We start from the raw sequence: 13,294 nt of genomic DNA, 5'->3' as shown, positions 1-13,294 counted from the left end.
TTGAGTAATTTGCAAAGAAACCCAACGTGAAAGCGCAAACCTCTGATCTCTTTCAGCCGTTACAGCTCTCTGAGGCTTTCCGTGCAAGAGGAAAAGCGGGGCGTGTATTTTTAATGCAGTGCTTCTGGTCTTGTCGTATTTACATTTTCTGTCGTGCTTAAACCCGTGACTTGCAACAGACAGGCTGTGCTCCGGTAACACCGGTACAGGGGCCGGACCGGGAGTGGGGTTGTGAACAGGGCGGGTTAACAACACCCTGAAGCACCGTGCCAGGAGCTCCTGGTGTGCCGCAGAGCGGGAAACCAGCCCACTGCTGCCCTGGCGTGGTCAGACAGAGCCAGTGCCGCTGCCGCTGTGCTGGGACTGTGCGTTTGGACAAACATCTGCTCCGAGCGGGAACTCGTTCCAACCCTCCCAGCCAGGACACTGCGCACCGAACTCGCTGTTCGCAGCGTCTGCGGGGCTGCGCCAGGCATCACCAGAGCCAGGTCACAGCACAGAGTTTGGGTTCAAACGCTGCCGATTCTGTCAACAGCCACCGGACGGTGTTTTGGGGCTCTGGAGCTGCCCTGGCAGAGCTCTGGTACACGGTCAGGCCTCTGAAAGGAGCGGTGCTGGGGACAGAATGTGTTCAAACTCAAGGGAAGGTGTGAGGTTTGCAGAAAAACCCTCAGGTGACAGCGGCAAAGGAATTAGAACTCTTTTTATTATGAAATAATTAACACTGTAGTGATTTGAAACTCTTCCAGCAGCGTGGGCCGGCGTTCCTGAGCAGGAGTGGGGACAGCAGTCGCCCGACTCGCACAGATTCCGTGTGCAGAACCAACACGACAGGCCTGCAGCGGCGGGACGACGGCGGCCGAGTGCCCGCGGAGCGGCCGTGGCCGAGGTTGAACGGCTCAGGAAGAGGGAGACCCCACTGGCACCCGCACTGCCTGGCTTGTCTGACCCGCTGGCATGAGCCCGCGAGCTCTTGGCCACTCCAGGCGACGCTCCGGTGGCTGGACGCGGTGGAACGGGGTGCGGCGGGTGACAGCTGGAGCCAGGGAGGAGGAGAGTCCCAGCGGGTGCTGAAATGAGGCGATGAGGAGGGAGCGGAGTCCCGTGGCTGCATCGGCTGTTCTGACGGTGCGGGCAGGAGCACCAAGGGCAGAACCGGCTCCCAGCAGGACTCAGCGGGACTGGGCCACCAGCGTCCCCTGCCAGCCCGCCGGTCTGTGAGCTGCCGGCCTCCCGGCTCCGTGCCGCGGTCCGCTCTGCCGCGCTGCCACGCCGGCCCCGTGTGGCGGTGACGCGGCTCTCCAGCCTCGGGGAGCCGGCCGGCCTAGTTGTCCTTCGCATCCAGCTGAAAATAGAAAGACCAGAGAGCACCTGACCCTTCCAGCCCCGGCAGCTCGGCCAAACCCCAGAGCGAGGAGTCTGGTCTCAGGCTTTCCCACGCTTGCACCAGCTTTACCCATTGGTGGTTTAGAGCAGCACAAGCATTAAATCAAGAGCTGGTTGATCTTATACAAATGCAAAAGGGCTTGTGTGAAAAATCTAAAACCTTACCGAAAGACTAGGAATTCCTACTCATTCTCACCCCATAATCTGATGAAAGTAAGAATAACCCGAATGCTAAACTCGGAATCTTGAAGCCAGATTTTCTCCTGGTTTGAAGAAGTCACGTATGGGCAGTGTATCTGTTAAAAGTACAACTGGCTGCTGACTACGGCGAGTCAGCAAAGCCCCAACGCAGGCAACGGAGCTGGGCCCGCACAGCACTACACTCAAAGGAATTAAGAACTTGCTCTCCTACAATTTCTCACTCCTGAAGATCTCAGAAGATTGCGGATGTAACAACAGCACAGGGAAATAAACGACCAGCGGGGAAAAGCGTCAGGTCTGTAGTTAACGATTCACCGCTGCTGGGGGAGCAAGTCCCTCGCTCCTGCCCGCTGCTCCTCGGGTGTCCGGCCGCTCAGCACCTCCTGGGGCTCAGGCAGCGCAGTCAGAGCCTCCCCTCGTTACTGCTCAGGAGCAGGAACGCAGAGGCTCAGAAGGGAGCCGGGGCTCTGAGCCCCTTCCCACCTTTTCTTTTTCCTTCTGCATCAGCGTCTGCATCTCCTCCCTCCAGTCCAGCAGCTCCACCAGTGTCTCCACGCCGCTGACCACGTCCCCCAGCTGCGCGACGTCGTTGTGGCGCTGCCGCCAGGCGAAGGGCCCCACGAGGTCGCGGTTGATGAGGACGCGGGGGACGGAGCTGCGCACGGCTCCGGCCAGGCTGGCGAAGGGCTCCACCTGCGCGAGGAACCCGCGGGGCAGGGGTGGTCACCTCCCGAGGGCACCGCGGCGAGTTCACGGCGCACCCAGCCCGTAACCGCAGTGTGTGACGGTTCTGCCACCGTGGGCCGAGCCGCCCGGCTGTGCCCAGGCTGTGGATGCCCCTGGTTATCTGGTGACCTTCCCTCAGGCAGCTGCAATCTCCTCTCTCGCTCCCAGGTGCCCACCCAAGGCTTTCAGAGCGTCTCTCAGCACGTGCACCCCATTTTTTATCCTGCCACCTCAAAGCCCCAGTTTCCCGCCTTCTCTAACCCCTCTCTCCTCCCCAGCGCTCTCGGGCCCCGTGTGCCGTTTCCTCCTGGTGAGCGGCGCTCTGCCCGAATCCCAGACCTCCAGGGACGTTCCGATGACGAAGAGCAGGTCTGCCATGGGGAAGTCGGTCACGTGCAGGAAGAAGCGCTGTGGGAGCTCCTCACCGAAGAACACGATGTCGGGCTTGACGACGCCTGTGCAGACGCGACAGTGTGGGACCTTGACCGCCATGACGTCCCCCTGCAGCAAGAGCACCCAGCGCTGGCGTTACAGGGCAGCAGGGCCAGAACCGCAACAGGTCCTCACAGCAACATCCCTCCAAAACCAGGCACAAGAACAGGCCTGCAGCAGGTTGTCCTCCTGGTGTTAGCCTGTCTGTCGACGGCAGCTGCCAGCGCTCACCCTGAAGTCCTCTCCTGGGAACTTCCTTCGGCACACGGTACACGTGGCCGTGGCAAAGGTGCCGTGGGCTTCCACCAGCCTGTCGGGAGGGATCCCCGCAGCTGGAACGCAGCGCGGGGGAGAGGACCAGCTCAGAGGGGGTGACCGAACCACAGACCCCGCATTCGCTGGGCATTCCCCAGCCCTGCCTCCCGTTCTGCTTCTCAGCCTCGTCTCTGAGAGGCGGGAAGAGCCAGCTCACCTCTCTCCAGCCCGTCGATGTTCTGGGTGTAGAGGCGCAGCAGGAGCCCTTTGTCGTGCAGGAGCCTCAGGAAATAGTGGGCATAGTTGGGTCTGTAGTTGCCAGGGTAGAGCTCCTTGGCCAAAGTGAAAAAGGGCTTCGGGTTGGCAAAGAAATACATCAGTTCGAAGATGGCCTCAGGGTAAGGGATGTCGTATTGCTGCAGGTTGCTGTAGAGCCCGCTGCCCGGGGACCTGTGGAGAGCAGAGCGGGGCTGGAGGAACGCAGGGCGAGATGCCACCACCCCAGAGCCCGACCGAGCTGGGACAGAGCAGCCAGCCCGGCCCTGGCTTCTCTGGCTCCTTTGTGCTGTCTGGAGCGGCTGAGCCCGGCTCTGCACGGAGGAGAGCCTGCCCGGAGCGGCTGAGCCCGGCTCTGCACGGAGGAGAGCCTGCCCGGAGCGGCTGAGCCCGGCTCTGCACGGAGGAGAGCCTGCCCGGAGCGGCTGAGCCCGGCTCCGCACGGAGGAGAGCCTGCCCGGAGCGGCTGAGCCCGGCTCCGCACGGAGGAGAGCCTGCCCGGAGCGGCTGAGCCCGGCTCCGCACGGAGGAGAGCCTGCCCGGAGCGGCTGAGCCCGGCTCCGCACGGAGGAGAGCCTGCCCGGGGCGGCTGAGCCCGGCTCCGCACGGAGGAGAGCCTGCCCGGGGCGGCTGAGCCCGGCTCCGCACGGAGGAGAGCCTGCCCGGAGCGGCTGAGCCCGGCTCCGCACGGAGGAGAGCCTGCCTGGAGCGGCTGAGCCCGGCTCTGCACGGAGGAGAGCCTGCCCGGGGCGGCTGAGCCCGGCTCTACCCAGGGGCGCGTGGCTGTGCCTGCTCCAGCCCGGCACAGATTAACAAAACGGGGGCTGAGAGGAGAAGCGGGCACCAGCATTATTGAAGGCGAAGCTCTTGGCCCTCCCAGCCCTGGAAAAGGACAAACGAAGCGATGAGGCGTTACCTGAAATCCGGGATGCCGCTGGGGGTGCTGATCCCCGCGCCGGCCATCACCACCACCCGCCGGCACTCGTTGTGCCGGATCCGCTCCGCCACGTCGCGCAGGGTGAGCTGCTGGCTCCCGGCCCCGCTGCCCCTGCCCAGAAGGGCTCTGGCGGCAGCGGCCACGGAGAACAGCCGGGTCCCCGCGGTCCTGCTGGGGACACAGAGCACGGCAGGTACAACGTACGGACAGTGACGCAGCTGGAGACCGCGCGGGGAGAACCCCCCGAGAGTTGTGCAGACAGCTCTTCGGGGGCAGGACTGTGTGTCGGTGCTTAATGGGGAGAAAGCCCAACCGTTAGTCTGGTCCGGGGCAGGAGCAGGAACTTGCCGTTCCGCTTTCTTGTGCGGCTCTGGAGCTGGGTTTCTGCACAGGGGTGGGCACGGGGCTGGGGAACAGGAGCACTGGCACCCGTGAGTCTCAGGGTTGATTGCACCGCACTCGGGCTACAGGAGACCCTGCGATGTCCCGAATTTCAAGAAGTTTGTAACACGGTGGCGCGCTCGCCCTGGGACGGCGATGCCAGGTCAGCACGGGCCTTTTCACTCTGATCCCCCAAGGGCTCTGCCCCGAGACAGCTCCCCGTGTGACAGTCTGTGTGACAGTCTGTGTGCCAGTCCGTGTGCCAGTCCTGTCCGTGTGCCAGTCCCGTGTGCCAGTCCAGTCCGTGTGCCAGTGCAGTCCGTGTGCCAGTCCGTGTGACAGTCTGTGTGCCAGTCTGTGTGCCAGTCTGTGTGACAGTCCGTGTGCCAGTCCTGTCCGACTGCCAGTCCCGTGTGCCAGTCCAGTCCGTGTGCCAGTCCAGTCCGTGTGCCAGTCCTGTCTGTGTGCCAGTCCAGTCCGTGTGCCAGTCCCCACGTGACCGCCCTGTCCGTGTGCCGGTACCTGTGTGCCAGGCCCCGTGTCCCCTCGCCGTCCGCAGCGCCCCGGGCCCGCCGGGCCAGGCCGCCCAGGCTCCCGCCGCCGTGCCAGTGCCCGCGCTCCCACGCGCTCCGCCAGGCTGCGAGAGAGCGCGGGGCCGGTGAGGGGCGCGGGGACCCCCGGGCCGCCCCCGCCCGTCCCGCGGCCCCGGGCCCGCCCCGCGCTCACCGGCCGCCAGCAGCCCGCCGCCGCTCCGCGCGCCCCGCTCCATGGCCGCGCCGCTACCGCAATGCCCCGAGTAGCCGCGCCCGACCCTCCGGCAGCGGCCCGGGCTGGCGGCCCGTCCCGGCCCCGGGGGAACGGGGGTTCGGGGGCTGTGTTCGCGGAGCGGGGCCGGGGTGGGGTGTGGGGGGGTGTGTGTGGATCGTTGCTATGGCTACCGCGGTGCGGGGGAGCGATATCCGCGGGGCCCTACGGTACCCAGCGTGCCCCGCGCGGCGCCGGAAGTGAGTGTGCATTTCCGGCGGGCGCGAGCGGCCGGTGTCCCGTCGCCGCCGGTGCCGCCGCCGCCATGAAGGACGTGCCGGGGTTCCTGCAGCAGAGCCAGAGCGCGGGCCCGGGGCAGCCCGCCGTGTGGCACCGCCTGGAGGAGCTCTACAACAAGAAGTGAGCGGACCGCGCTGGGCCGGCGCGCGGAGGGGGCCGGAGAGCCCCGGGGGAACGGGCAGCTCCCGCCTCCGCTCTGTAGCTTAGCGGTCGCGTGACGGCCCGGGTGCGGCCGTGGGGCCCGATGTCCCGGTGACTTCCCGGGGTCACCGTGTCCGTGCTCTGCGGGCGGGGGTGCCCCTTCCCGTCCGGCCCTGCCGTGAGTCACCGCGGGGACAGGGACAGGGGCAGGGACCGGGACAGCCGGGTTCGGCGGATTTGGGGGTGAAACAGGGGATGTGACGGGACCCGAGGCCCCGCCGGTTCCCCGGGTCGGCGTGAGCTCTCCGGGCGACCCGCCGGTTCCCTGGGTTCACGCGGGCTCTCCGGGCGACCCTCTGCTTCCCGCAGGCTGTGGCACCAGCTGACGCTGCAGGTGTTGGACTTCGTGCAGGACCCCTGCTTCGCCCAGGGCGATGGGCTCATCAAGGTGAAGTGCTCCGCTGTCCCCACGCGGTTCGTCTTTCTGTAACCAGGATGAGTGAGAGTGCTTCTGTACTAGTAGAAAAATAAACAGCCTGCGACTTAATTCTGGAGAGTGATCAAACTACGTGAATTTGGCTTTTTGGGGTTTACACACCTGCTAAAATTGAATGTGTCTGTTTCAGAAGCCTCAAAATGATTCTTTAGTTTTATTCGCTCTGTAGTTTGAGGAGGGGAGAGGTGCAGGGGGAACATCTTTCTTTCCCTTTTCTAGCAAGGGGTTCACAACTGCAGGTGTAGGAGGGACAGTCGGGTGTTCACAAACACTTCAGATGTCCCACAGGTTGTTTCCCACTGCGTGGGAGGTTTCTCCGTTTATGACCGTGCGTATCTTTGTACCTGCAGCTGTACGAGAACTTCATCAGCGAGTTTGAGCACCGGTGAGTGTGTTCGCTGGGGAGTTTGGGGGAACCCGCTGAGCGAGGCGGATCCAGCAACGAGGTTTGTGTTGCAGGGTGAACCCCCTGTCCCTGGTTGAGATCATCCTGCACGTGGTCCGGCAGATGACGGGTAAGTGTCCCCACCTGCTGCCTGCAGGTTTCAGCAGCCGCTGGCTGGGAAGTGCGGCTGGTTCGTAGTAACCGCAAATCTTCATCACAGAGCTGTTGTCTCTCGGCGCGTTCCAAGGGAAAGCGCCAACTCCCAAAGCTTAAACAGGTGCTGCTCCGTAGAGTGGCAGTTCAGTGGCTCTCTGGATAGACGGCTGGTGAGCAGAGAGCCAGCCTGTGGCAGCAGCGCCTTCGAAGACTGAGCGTTACACTAGAGAACAAATGCGTGCCAGTCTTCACAAGTCCGCTAAAAAGATGTGTTTCTAGGTTGAGGTTTGGTTCCATTGGAATTTCTGATATTGCTGCCGTTTTTTCTCTCTCTGTTTCAGATCCCAATGTGGCGCTCACTTTTCTGGAAAAGACTCGAGAAAAGGTATTTTTGGCGTGGTTCTGTGTGGCAGTCCGCCTGCAGGGATGGCTTTGTGCGCGAGCGGTGTGGCTGAGGAGCCCGGCGGGAGTGTGTGTGCAAACCCGTGCGGCAGGAGACCCGCTCCCTTTCTCCCGAACAGCTCTGTGTTTGAAGGCAGGAGCTCGTTAACGAGGGGAACACAGCCAGCGCGGCCTGGCCGGGGGTGGCGCTCTCCAGACACGGCTCTCTGTGTCCCTGCAGGTGAAGAGCAGCGACGAAGCCGTCATTCTGTGTAAAACGGCCATCGGCGCGCTCAAGCTGAACATCGGGGACCTGCAGGTCACCAAGGTGAGGTGGCGGCTCGAGTGGCTCCCGCACGCGGGCGTTTTGGAGCAGTGTCGCTCGGCACTTTCTCCAGTGCAGCCGTGCCCGTGTCTGCGCTTGTTTAAATGAGGAGAAATTGCAGCTCCGGGGATTCCCAGGCAGACCCGCAGTTCTGCTTTGCGTCTTGTCGGCTGTGTAGTGCTTGCGGCCGCGTCTCTGGCGTGTCTCTACGATTCTGGTGTGCGTAGGAGAGGGAGAAATATCTTGTATGTTCCTGTTTGCAGCTCGGAGGGCCTCAGGAATTCAGTGGTGTTTATGCTGCTTGACGAGCTGCTAATGATAGTCAAGTTCATGTATCGTTTCTTGTGCTAGGCGCATTGTTTATTGCATCTTTTGGCTTTTTTTAGAGCTCCCTCTTTAACCTAGGGTGAGGTTCGTTCATGCCGTGCAGCGGGGGTTTGGTGGGTATAAGGACATATACAGCACGTGTGTGTATACGTATAGCTGCAGGGTGGGTGTGTGTTTTCACCTAAGTGCTCTGTAAAAGGAGAGCACCACCGCTTTATTTTCAGCGCTGTGGCTTTGCCCATGGTCTAACCGCTTTATGCCGCGCGGGTGTGACGTCTGGAGTGGGAGCGCGGGGTGCCAGCCGCACCCTCACCTGTCACTGACGGGTCCTCCTCCTCCCCAGGAGACCATCGAGGAGGTGGAGGAGATGCTGAACAACCTCCCGGGCGTCACCTCCGTTCACAGCCGCTTCTACGACCTCTCCAGCAAGTACTACCAGACCATCGGGAACCACGCCTCCTACTACAAGGACGCTCTGCGCTTTCTGGGCTGCATCGACGTTAAAGATCTGCCAGGTAACTCCGTTTGCCAAGCACTGAACATCCCATTTTCATTCTGATTTTCATCCCTTCAGTCTAAATAAACGTGCTGGCAGAGAACAGGTTTTCCCCAACGTGGGTTTGAATCTGCCGCAGCCGGGCCAGGGTCTGGCTGGGGCGAGGAGCCGCCGCCAGAAGGGACACTGTTCTGGTGCCCAGAAATCTTCAGGAGAGGTTCAGAGTGGCCCCTTTGTGGGGCTGTTGCAGTTCTGCTGAACTGGAGGCTTGGGCAGGGTGAGAAGGGCCGGGGTTAAACACATTGCAGAGTGGGGGTGCGGGGGGGCTGATGGGGCTCAGGCTGCTGCTGCGTCCCAACTAGGTTTGTTGTTCTGAAGTTTTCTCTTTGTTGTGGTTTATTTCAGTTTCAGAGCAGCAGGAGAGGGCGTTTACCCTGGGGCTGGCCGGGCTCCTGGGCGAAGGCGTCTACAACTTCGGGGAGCTGGTAAGTGGGTGCTGCATCGCTCGCTGAGCAGCCGGAGCCGACGTTCCCCGCTCACGCTGCCCCGCTGGTTCCTGCAGCTCATGCACCCCGTGCTGGAGTCCCTGCGGAACACCGACCGGCAGTGGCTCATCGACACCCTGTACGCCTTCAACAGCGGCAACGTCGAGACGTTCCAGGCGCTGAAGTCGGCCTGGGGTCAGCAGGTGAGCGGCGGGGTCGCGGCGTTGCCTGAGGCCTGGGCGCAGCCTTTGCAGAGCTGGTGTAATTTTAATCATAGCATAGGGATGCTTATTTTACCTCAGTACGTACCGTTAGTTGTCTTTTGGCTTCCCTCTGCGTCTGGTTGATTGAAAGAAGTAAAGAGAAATGTTTTGTGATCCAAGGGGAGCTCAAAGCCGTCGTGCGGTCCTGCCCAGGAAGATAATCTCTGGCGTAATTTCCATAGTGCCATCACTAACTGCTTCAGTGTAAAACAGCACTTCTCCCTGCGTGCTGGGGGGCTTGAGGAAACTGGGGGTGTTGGACATTAACGGCACTGGCTGTGCCAGAAAACAAGAGTAACAATGAGCGTATTTATCCCCTTACAGCCAGACCTGGCTGCGAACGAGGCGCTGCTGCTGCAGAAGATTCAGCTGTTGTGTCTCATGGAGGTGAGGACCAGACGTGGTGGGGGTGGCGAAGGGGCCGCTCCAGCTGCCTCGGGGGCTCTGGGACGTGTCCCGCTCCCCATGGGCTGCGGCGTTCACTCGTGCTGCAGAAACTCACGGCTGTCGCCGCTTGTTGGCTGCGAGCGCTGCCTCTGGGTGGTGCGACAGGGAAGCGCTGCAGAAGGCAGCCCGTGCTGTGCCGCTCCTGCGCCGTTTTGGGGCGTGTGTGCTCCTCGGGGCGAGACGGGGAGGTGGGGAAGGCAAGGGCAAGCTTTGCACCCTGAGGATGCTGTCTGCAGTGGCAGCTCGTCGAGTGTGCTCTGGTGTATCTAACGGATTTCCAAAACGCAGTTAAAATCTCGGTTTCCTCAGGGCTGATAATCTTTCCCTGGTTGGAAACACAATCAGTTTCTTTCCTGTCACTTGAAGGCTTTGGCTCTTTGTGACCAAGTAATCCTGGTGTGTAAACGTCTCTGGCCCTGGATCTTTTTCAAAAACGGGAGTATTGAGTCATCCGCAGCACAATGCGTGTTTGTGCACACCCACATACCAGGCTGTGTGTTCATGTGTATGTAGATCACGCTTCTCGAGTTTCACCATGAATGAGTTTTACCATCTATCGGCACAGGGTTTTCTCCGGGGTGTCTCAGCACAGGTTGAGCTGCTTTGTTTGGGGATTATGTCCTTGCCCAGGAAATCTGCTGGGCAGTAGGTGTGGAGGAGGGAGCGGCACTGCTCCTCTCTGCTGGTGTAAATGCATTTTGTGTTGAAGTATTTTGATTAAATATGAGAAATGCAGGTGGGAGCTCGGCGGGGCAGTACGAGGGGAGCTGTGTGCGCTGTCGGAAGAAACAACTGTTGGGCATTTATTGTTTTGTGTTGTTTATGGAACTCAGATGACGTTCACCCGGCCCGCCAATCACAGACAGCTCACTTTTGATGAGATCGCCAAGAGTGCCAAAGTCACCGTGAACGAGGTGAGTTCAGGTTTAGACAAACTAACTAACGGCCAAGTTCTGGAGCTCTGAAAGCGTCTGGACAGACCTGCTCCCAGGGGAATTCCAAGTTGAAACGTCCTCCCCATTCTTGTGGGCTTGGACAACTCTTTTCTTTGTGAAGATGGAATTAACGGCTTGGTGCTCCTGTTTCCTGGTAAATACATTTTTGAAGATTCTTTGTCGTGGTCTGCAGTTGGAGGAGAGCTCGGCAGTACTCCTGGAGTATCTTCAGAGTAAGCGCAGCCGCTCCGACCTGTGTCCGCGGTGCGGCTCCGACCTGTGTCCGCGGTGCGGCTCCGGTTGTGTCCGCGGTGCGGCTCCGACCTGTGTCCGCGGTGCGGCGCTCCGGGCTTGCAGCGCTGCAGGGCGTCTGCCCAGGTGGCAGCTCCGGTGTCCAGCACGTCTGCCTCTCCCCCCACTCAGTTCTCTGTGAAATTGTCATCCAGCCAGTTTAAAGATAAGGAAAGACAATGAAGTAGTATCAGACCCAGTATCAGCCCCCAAAGAGCGCTACTCGTGACCTGCCGCCTGTTCAAACCGCGAACCGCTACCATCAGAGCACATTTTCCACTCCTCCTGTGGTGGTTTCTGTAGCTTACCGGCCTGTCAGCAGGATGTGGTGCAAGGTCCTGTTGAGCTCTGCTGAAAGGAAGGTGCAGAGCACCTACGGCACTCCCTTCAACCACCCAGCAAGTTATTTCATTTAGAAAGGCAATTGTCTTGGTCAGGCACATCTTACATGTGGTAAATCTGTGTTGACTCTTTCCAGTTACCTTGTGCTTCCCAGGGTTTTGGAGAAAAGGAAGAAAATGTGCTATATTAGATATTAAGTCTACAGGAAATCTGTATATTTAGATGTTGATTGCAAAGGCAGGATTAAAACCTCGAGCAGCCTGGGTGGGAGAGGGGCTGCAGCCGCTCGTGGATTTGGTGTGTGTGGGGAACGCTCTTCCCCAGGCTCGTGCCGGCAAAGGTTTTATTCATCTCAGGGGAAGCTGGGAGATCCTCACTTGTTCCTTGACTCACGTGTCGTGTTCCCAGGTGGAGCTGCTGGTGATGAAGGCGCTCTCGGTCGGCCTGGTGAAGGGCAGTATCGACGAGGTTGATAAGAGGGTGCACATGACGTGGGTGCAGCCGCGCGTGTTGGATTTACAGCAGGTGAGGCAGCGTGAACTGGGTTTTGTGTGAGGTGACCTGGAAATTGACATGGGAACTGGGAAGGGTCACAGGGAACCGGTGTCCTTGGTGCTTCCTGGAGGGCTCAGGGAACAAGCCTTGCCTTGTTCTCCTTTTCACGGCTGCCTTTGGCCCTTCCCGTGGGTGGATGGTGTGTTTTGTGTGTGTCTTGCAGTGCGTAGTTAGAAACCTGTTGGGAGATGGAGTGGGATGTCAGTGGCGCTCCGTGTCCAAAGGCCTCGGCGCCCCTGTGAGGCACGGCTGCGGTGGCTGGGTGTTCGGGTGTTTCGCTCCAGGGCGAAACGCAAAACGTTGGAGTTTGTGGGTGGCAGGTGGCACATTGGCCTGGGGAGAGCAGGTCAGGGTGACAGACAAAGGTGCTGAGCTGCTCAACTTCATCCTCGTCACAAACAGTTTAGGAGACTGTATGGGGAGCCCTTACCGTTCAAAAGAAAAATCAGTACGTGGAACAGTAGCCTCAAACAATCCCTTTTGTGCATTTCAGTTTAAAATTAAATGTTGCCGTTTTCCTGGTGAAGCAGCATCTCTCGGGGATGTGTGGGGTTTTGGGCAGCTGTGGGGATCTCGGATGTTTCTCCTCTAAGAGTGTCGGTGTTTCCCTCGCAGATCAAGGGCATGAAGGACCGGCTGGAGTTCTGGTGCACGGACGTGCGGAGCATGGAGATGCTGGTGGAGCACCAGGCGCACGACATCCTGACGTAGGCCGGGCTGCCCCGACTGCCGCGCCCGCGGGGCAGAGCGGCCGGTGACGCGCTGCCAGCCGTAAGTGGCCTTTTGCTGCGTAACCCTTTGGTGCTGGGAGTCCCCATGTCCCGTGTGGGTGGCACCGACCCTGGAGCCGCATCTGCAGGGGCTGGGTTGTCACCTTGTCACCTGGCTGCTGCGGGGGATCCAGGTGTGGGGGCTCTTTGCTGGGGAAGGGGCAGCAGCAGATCATCCGCGGAACGTTCTGGAGCGGTGCCTGACTTGGGGGGTGTTACTGGGGATATCGCCCGTCAGGGGCTCAACCTCCCCCGGGGACCCCCGCCCTGCAGCAGCGTCACCGAAACATCCCCCGTCCCCTCCCCAGGCGCTCCGCAGCGGGAGCGTTTCCCCACCAAAGGGTTGCCAGCGTGGCCGTGGGTGTGTGTTGTACCCTTGGGGGTGGCTGTGCAAACACTTTGTGCTCCAGCGAGGTGCAGCAGCATTGCTGGAATAAACTTCTCTGCCTTCCATTTTCTGTAGTTCAGTGTGTGTTCTTCAGCGTTTGCGGCTGAGCCTCTGATCCATTGCAAAACACGTTTCCTATTAAGCTTCTTGTTGCAAGAACCCTCTGTCCAAAAACAACAGGTTTGAACTCTGTTCATCACCAGAGAGATTAGCGAGCAATTTATTTAGCGTGTAATATCTCGGTCTGTACTTCATTGTCAAGTTCCTGTTGTTTATGGGAAGCCGTAGTCCCGATTCCGTTTCTCACGCTGAGTGGGTGAGCATTACTGACTGGAAGGGCCCAAATCAGGCCTGAGACACAATGAGTTTTGGTTCTGCTTTTGCCTCTTAATGGCTACTTTAAAACCTTTCTGTCATGTCATTGTTTTGCCCCGTTGCTGCCGCGCTGCCTTTCTAGGAATGGAATGTAATTG

At 60.1% G+C, this 13,294-nt stretch overlaps 2 protein-coding genes across 9 annotated transcripts; one reads left to right on the top strand and one right to left on the bottom strand.

Moving 5' to 3' along the window:
* Positions 1-685: 685 nt before the first annotated feature.
* SIRT3 (sirtuin 3) lies at positions 686-5,502 on the bottom strand. 8 transcript variants are annotated; one of them, XR_010473197.1, is made up of 8 exons: positions 5,321-5,502; positions 5,117-5,231; positions 4,193-4,504; positions 3,218-3,450; positions 2,977-3,077; positions 2,575-2,814; positions 1,583-2,280; positions 686-1,345 (listed from the first exon to the last, which is right to left on the bottom strand). XR_010473197.1 is itself a non-coding variant. In XM_065065718.1 (8 exons), the coding sequence occupies exons 1-8, from the start codon at positions 5,361-5,363 to the stop codon at positions 1,325-1,327; spliced, it is 1,275 nt and encodes a 424-aa protein (XP_064921790.1). In that variant the 5' UTR covers positions 5,364-5,502; the 3' UTR covers positions 686-1,324. The 8 variants fall into 8 exon arrangements, 7 of the variants coding, with proteins under 7 accessions (XP_064921790.1, XP_064921792.1, XP_064921791.1 ...); XM_065065718.1 differs by having other exon boundaries at positions 2,071-2,280; XM_065065720.1 differs by having other exon boundaries at positions 2,071-2,280; positions 2,653-2,814.
* A 102-nt stretch (positions 5,503-5,604) lies between these two features.
* Positions 5,605-12,886, top strand: PSMD13 (proteasome 26S subunit, non-ATPase 13). Its single transcript, XM_005509860.3, has 13 exons — positions 5,605-5,758; positions 6,149-6,227; positions 6,626-6,660; positions 6,735-6,790; positions 7,158-7,201; positions 7,439-7,525; positions 8,193-8,364; positions 8,751-8,830; positions 8,908-9,033; positions 9,418-9,480; positions 10,374-10,454; positions 11,517-11,633; positions 12,279-12,886. The coding sequence occupies exons 1-13, from the start codon at positions 5,664-5,666 to the stop codon at positions 12,372-12,374; spliced, it is 1,131 nt and encodes a 376-aa protein (XP_005509917.1). The 5' UTR covers positions 5,605-5,663; the 3' UTR covers positions 12,375-12,886.
* The last annotated feature ends 408 nt before the right edge of the window (positions 12,887-13,294 follow it).

This window comes from Columba livia, chromosome 5 (genome assembly GCF_036013475.1).
Source record: "Columba livia isolate bColLiv1 breed racing homer chromosome 5, bColLiv1.pat.W.v2, whole genome shotgun sequence".
In the NCBI taxonomy this organism is placed as follows: domain Eukaryota; kingdom Metazoa; phylum Chordata; class Aves; order Columbiformes; family Columbidae; genus Columba; species Columba livia.
This window is presented reverse-complemented; position numbering and strand designations above follow the sequence as displayed.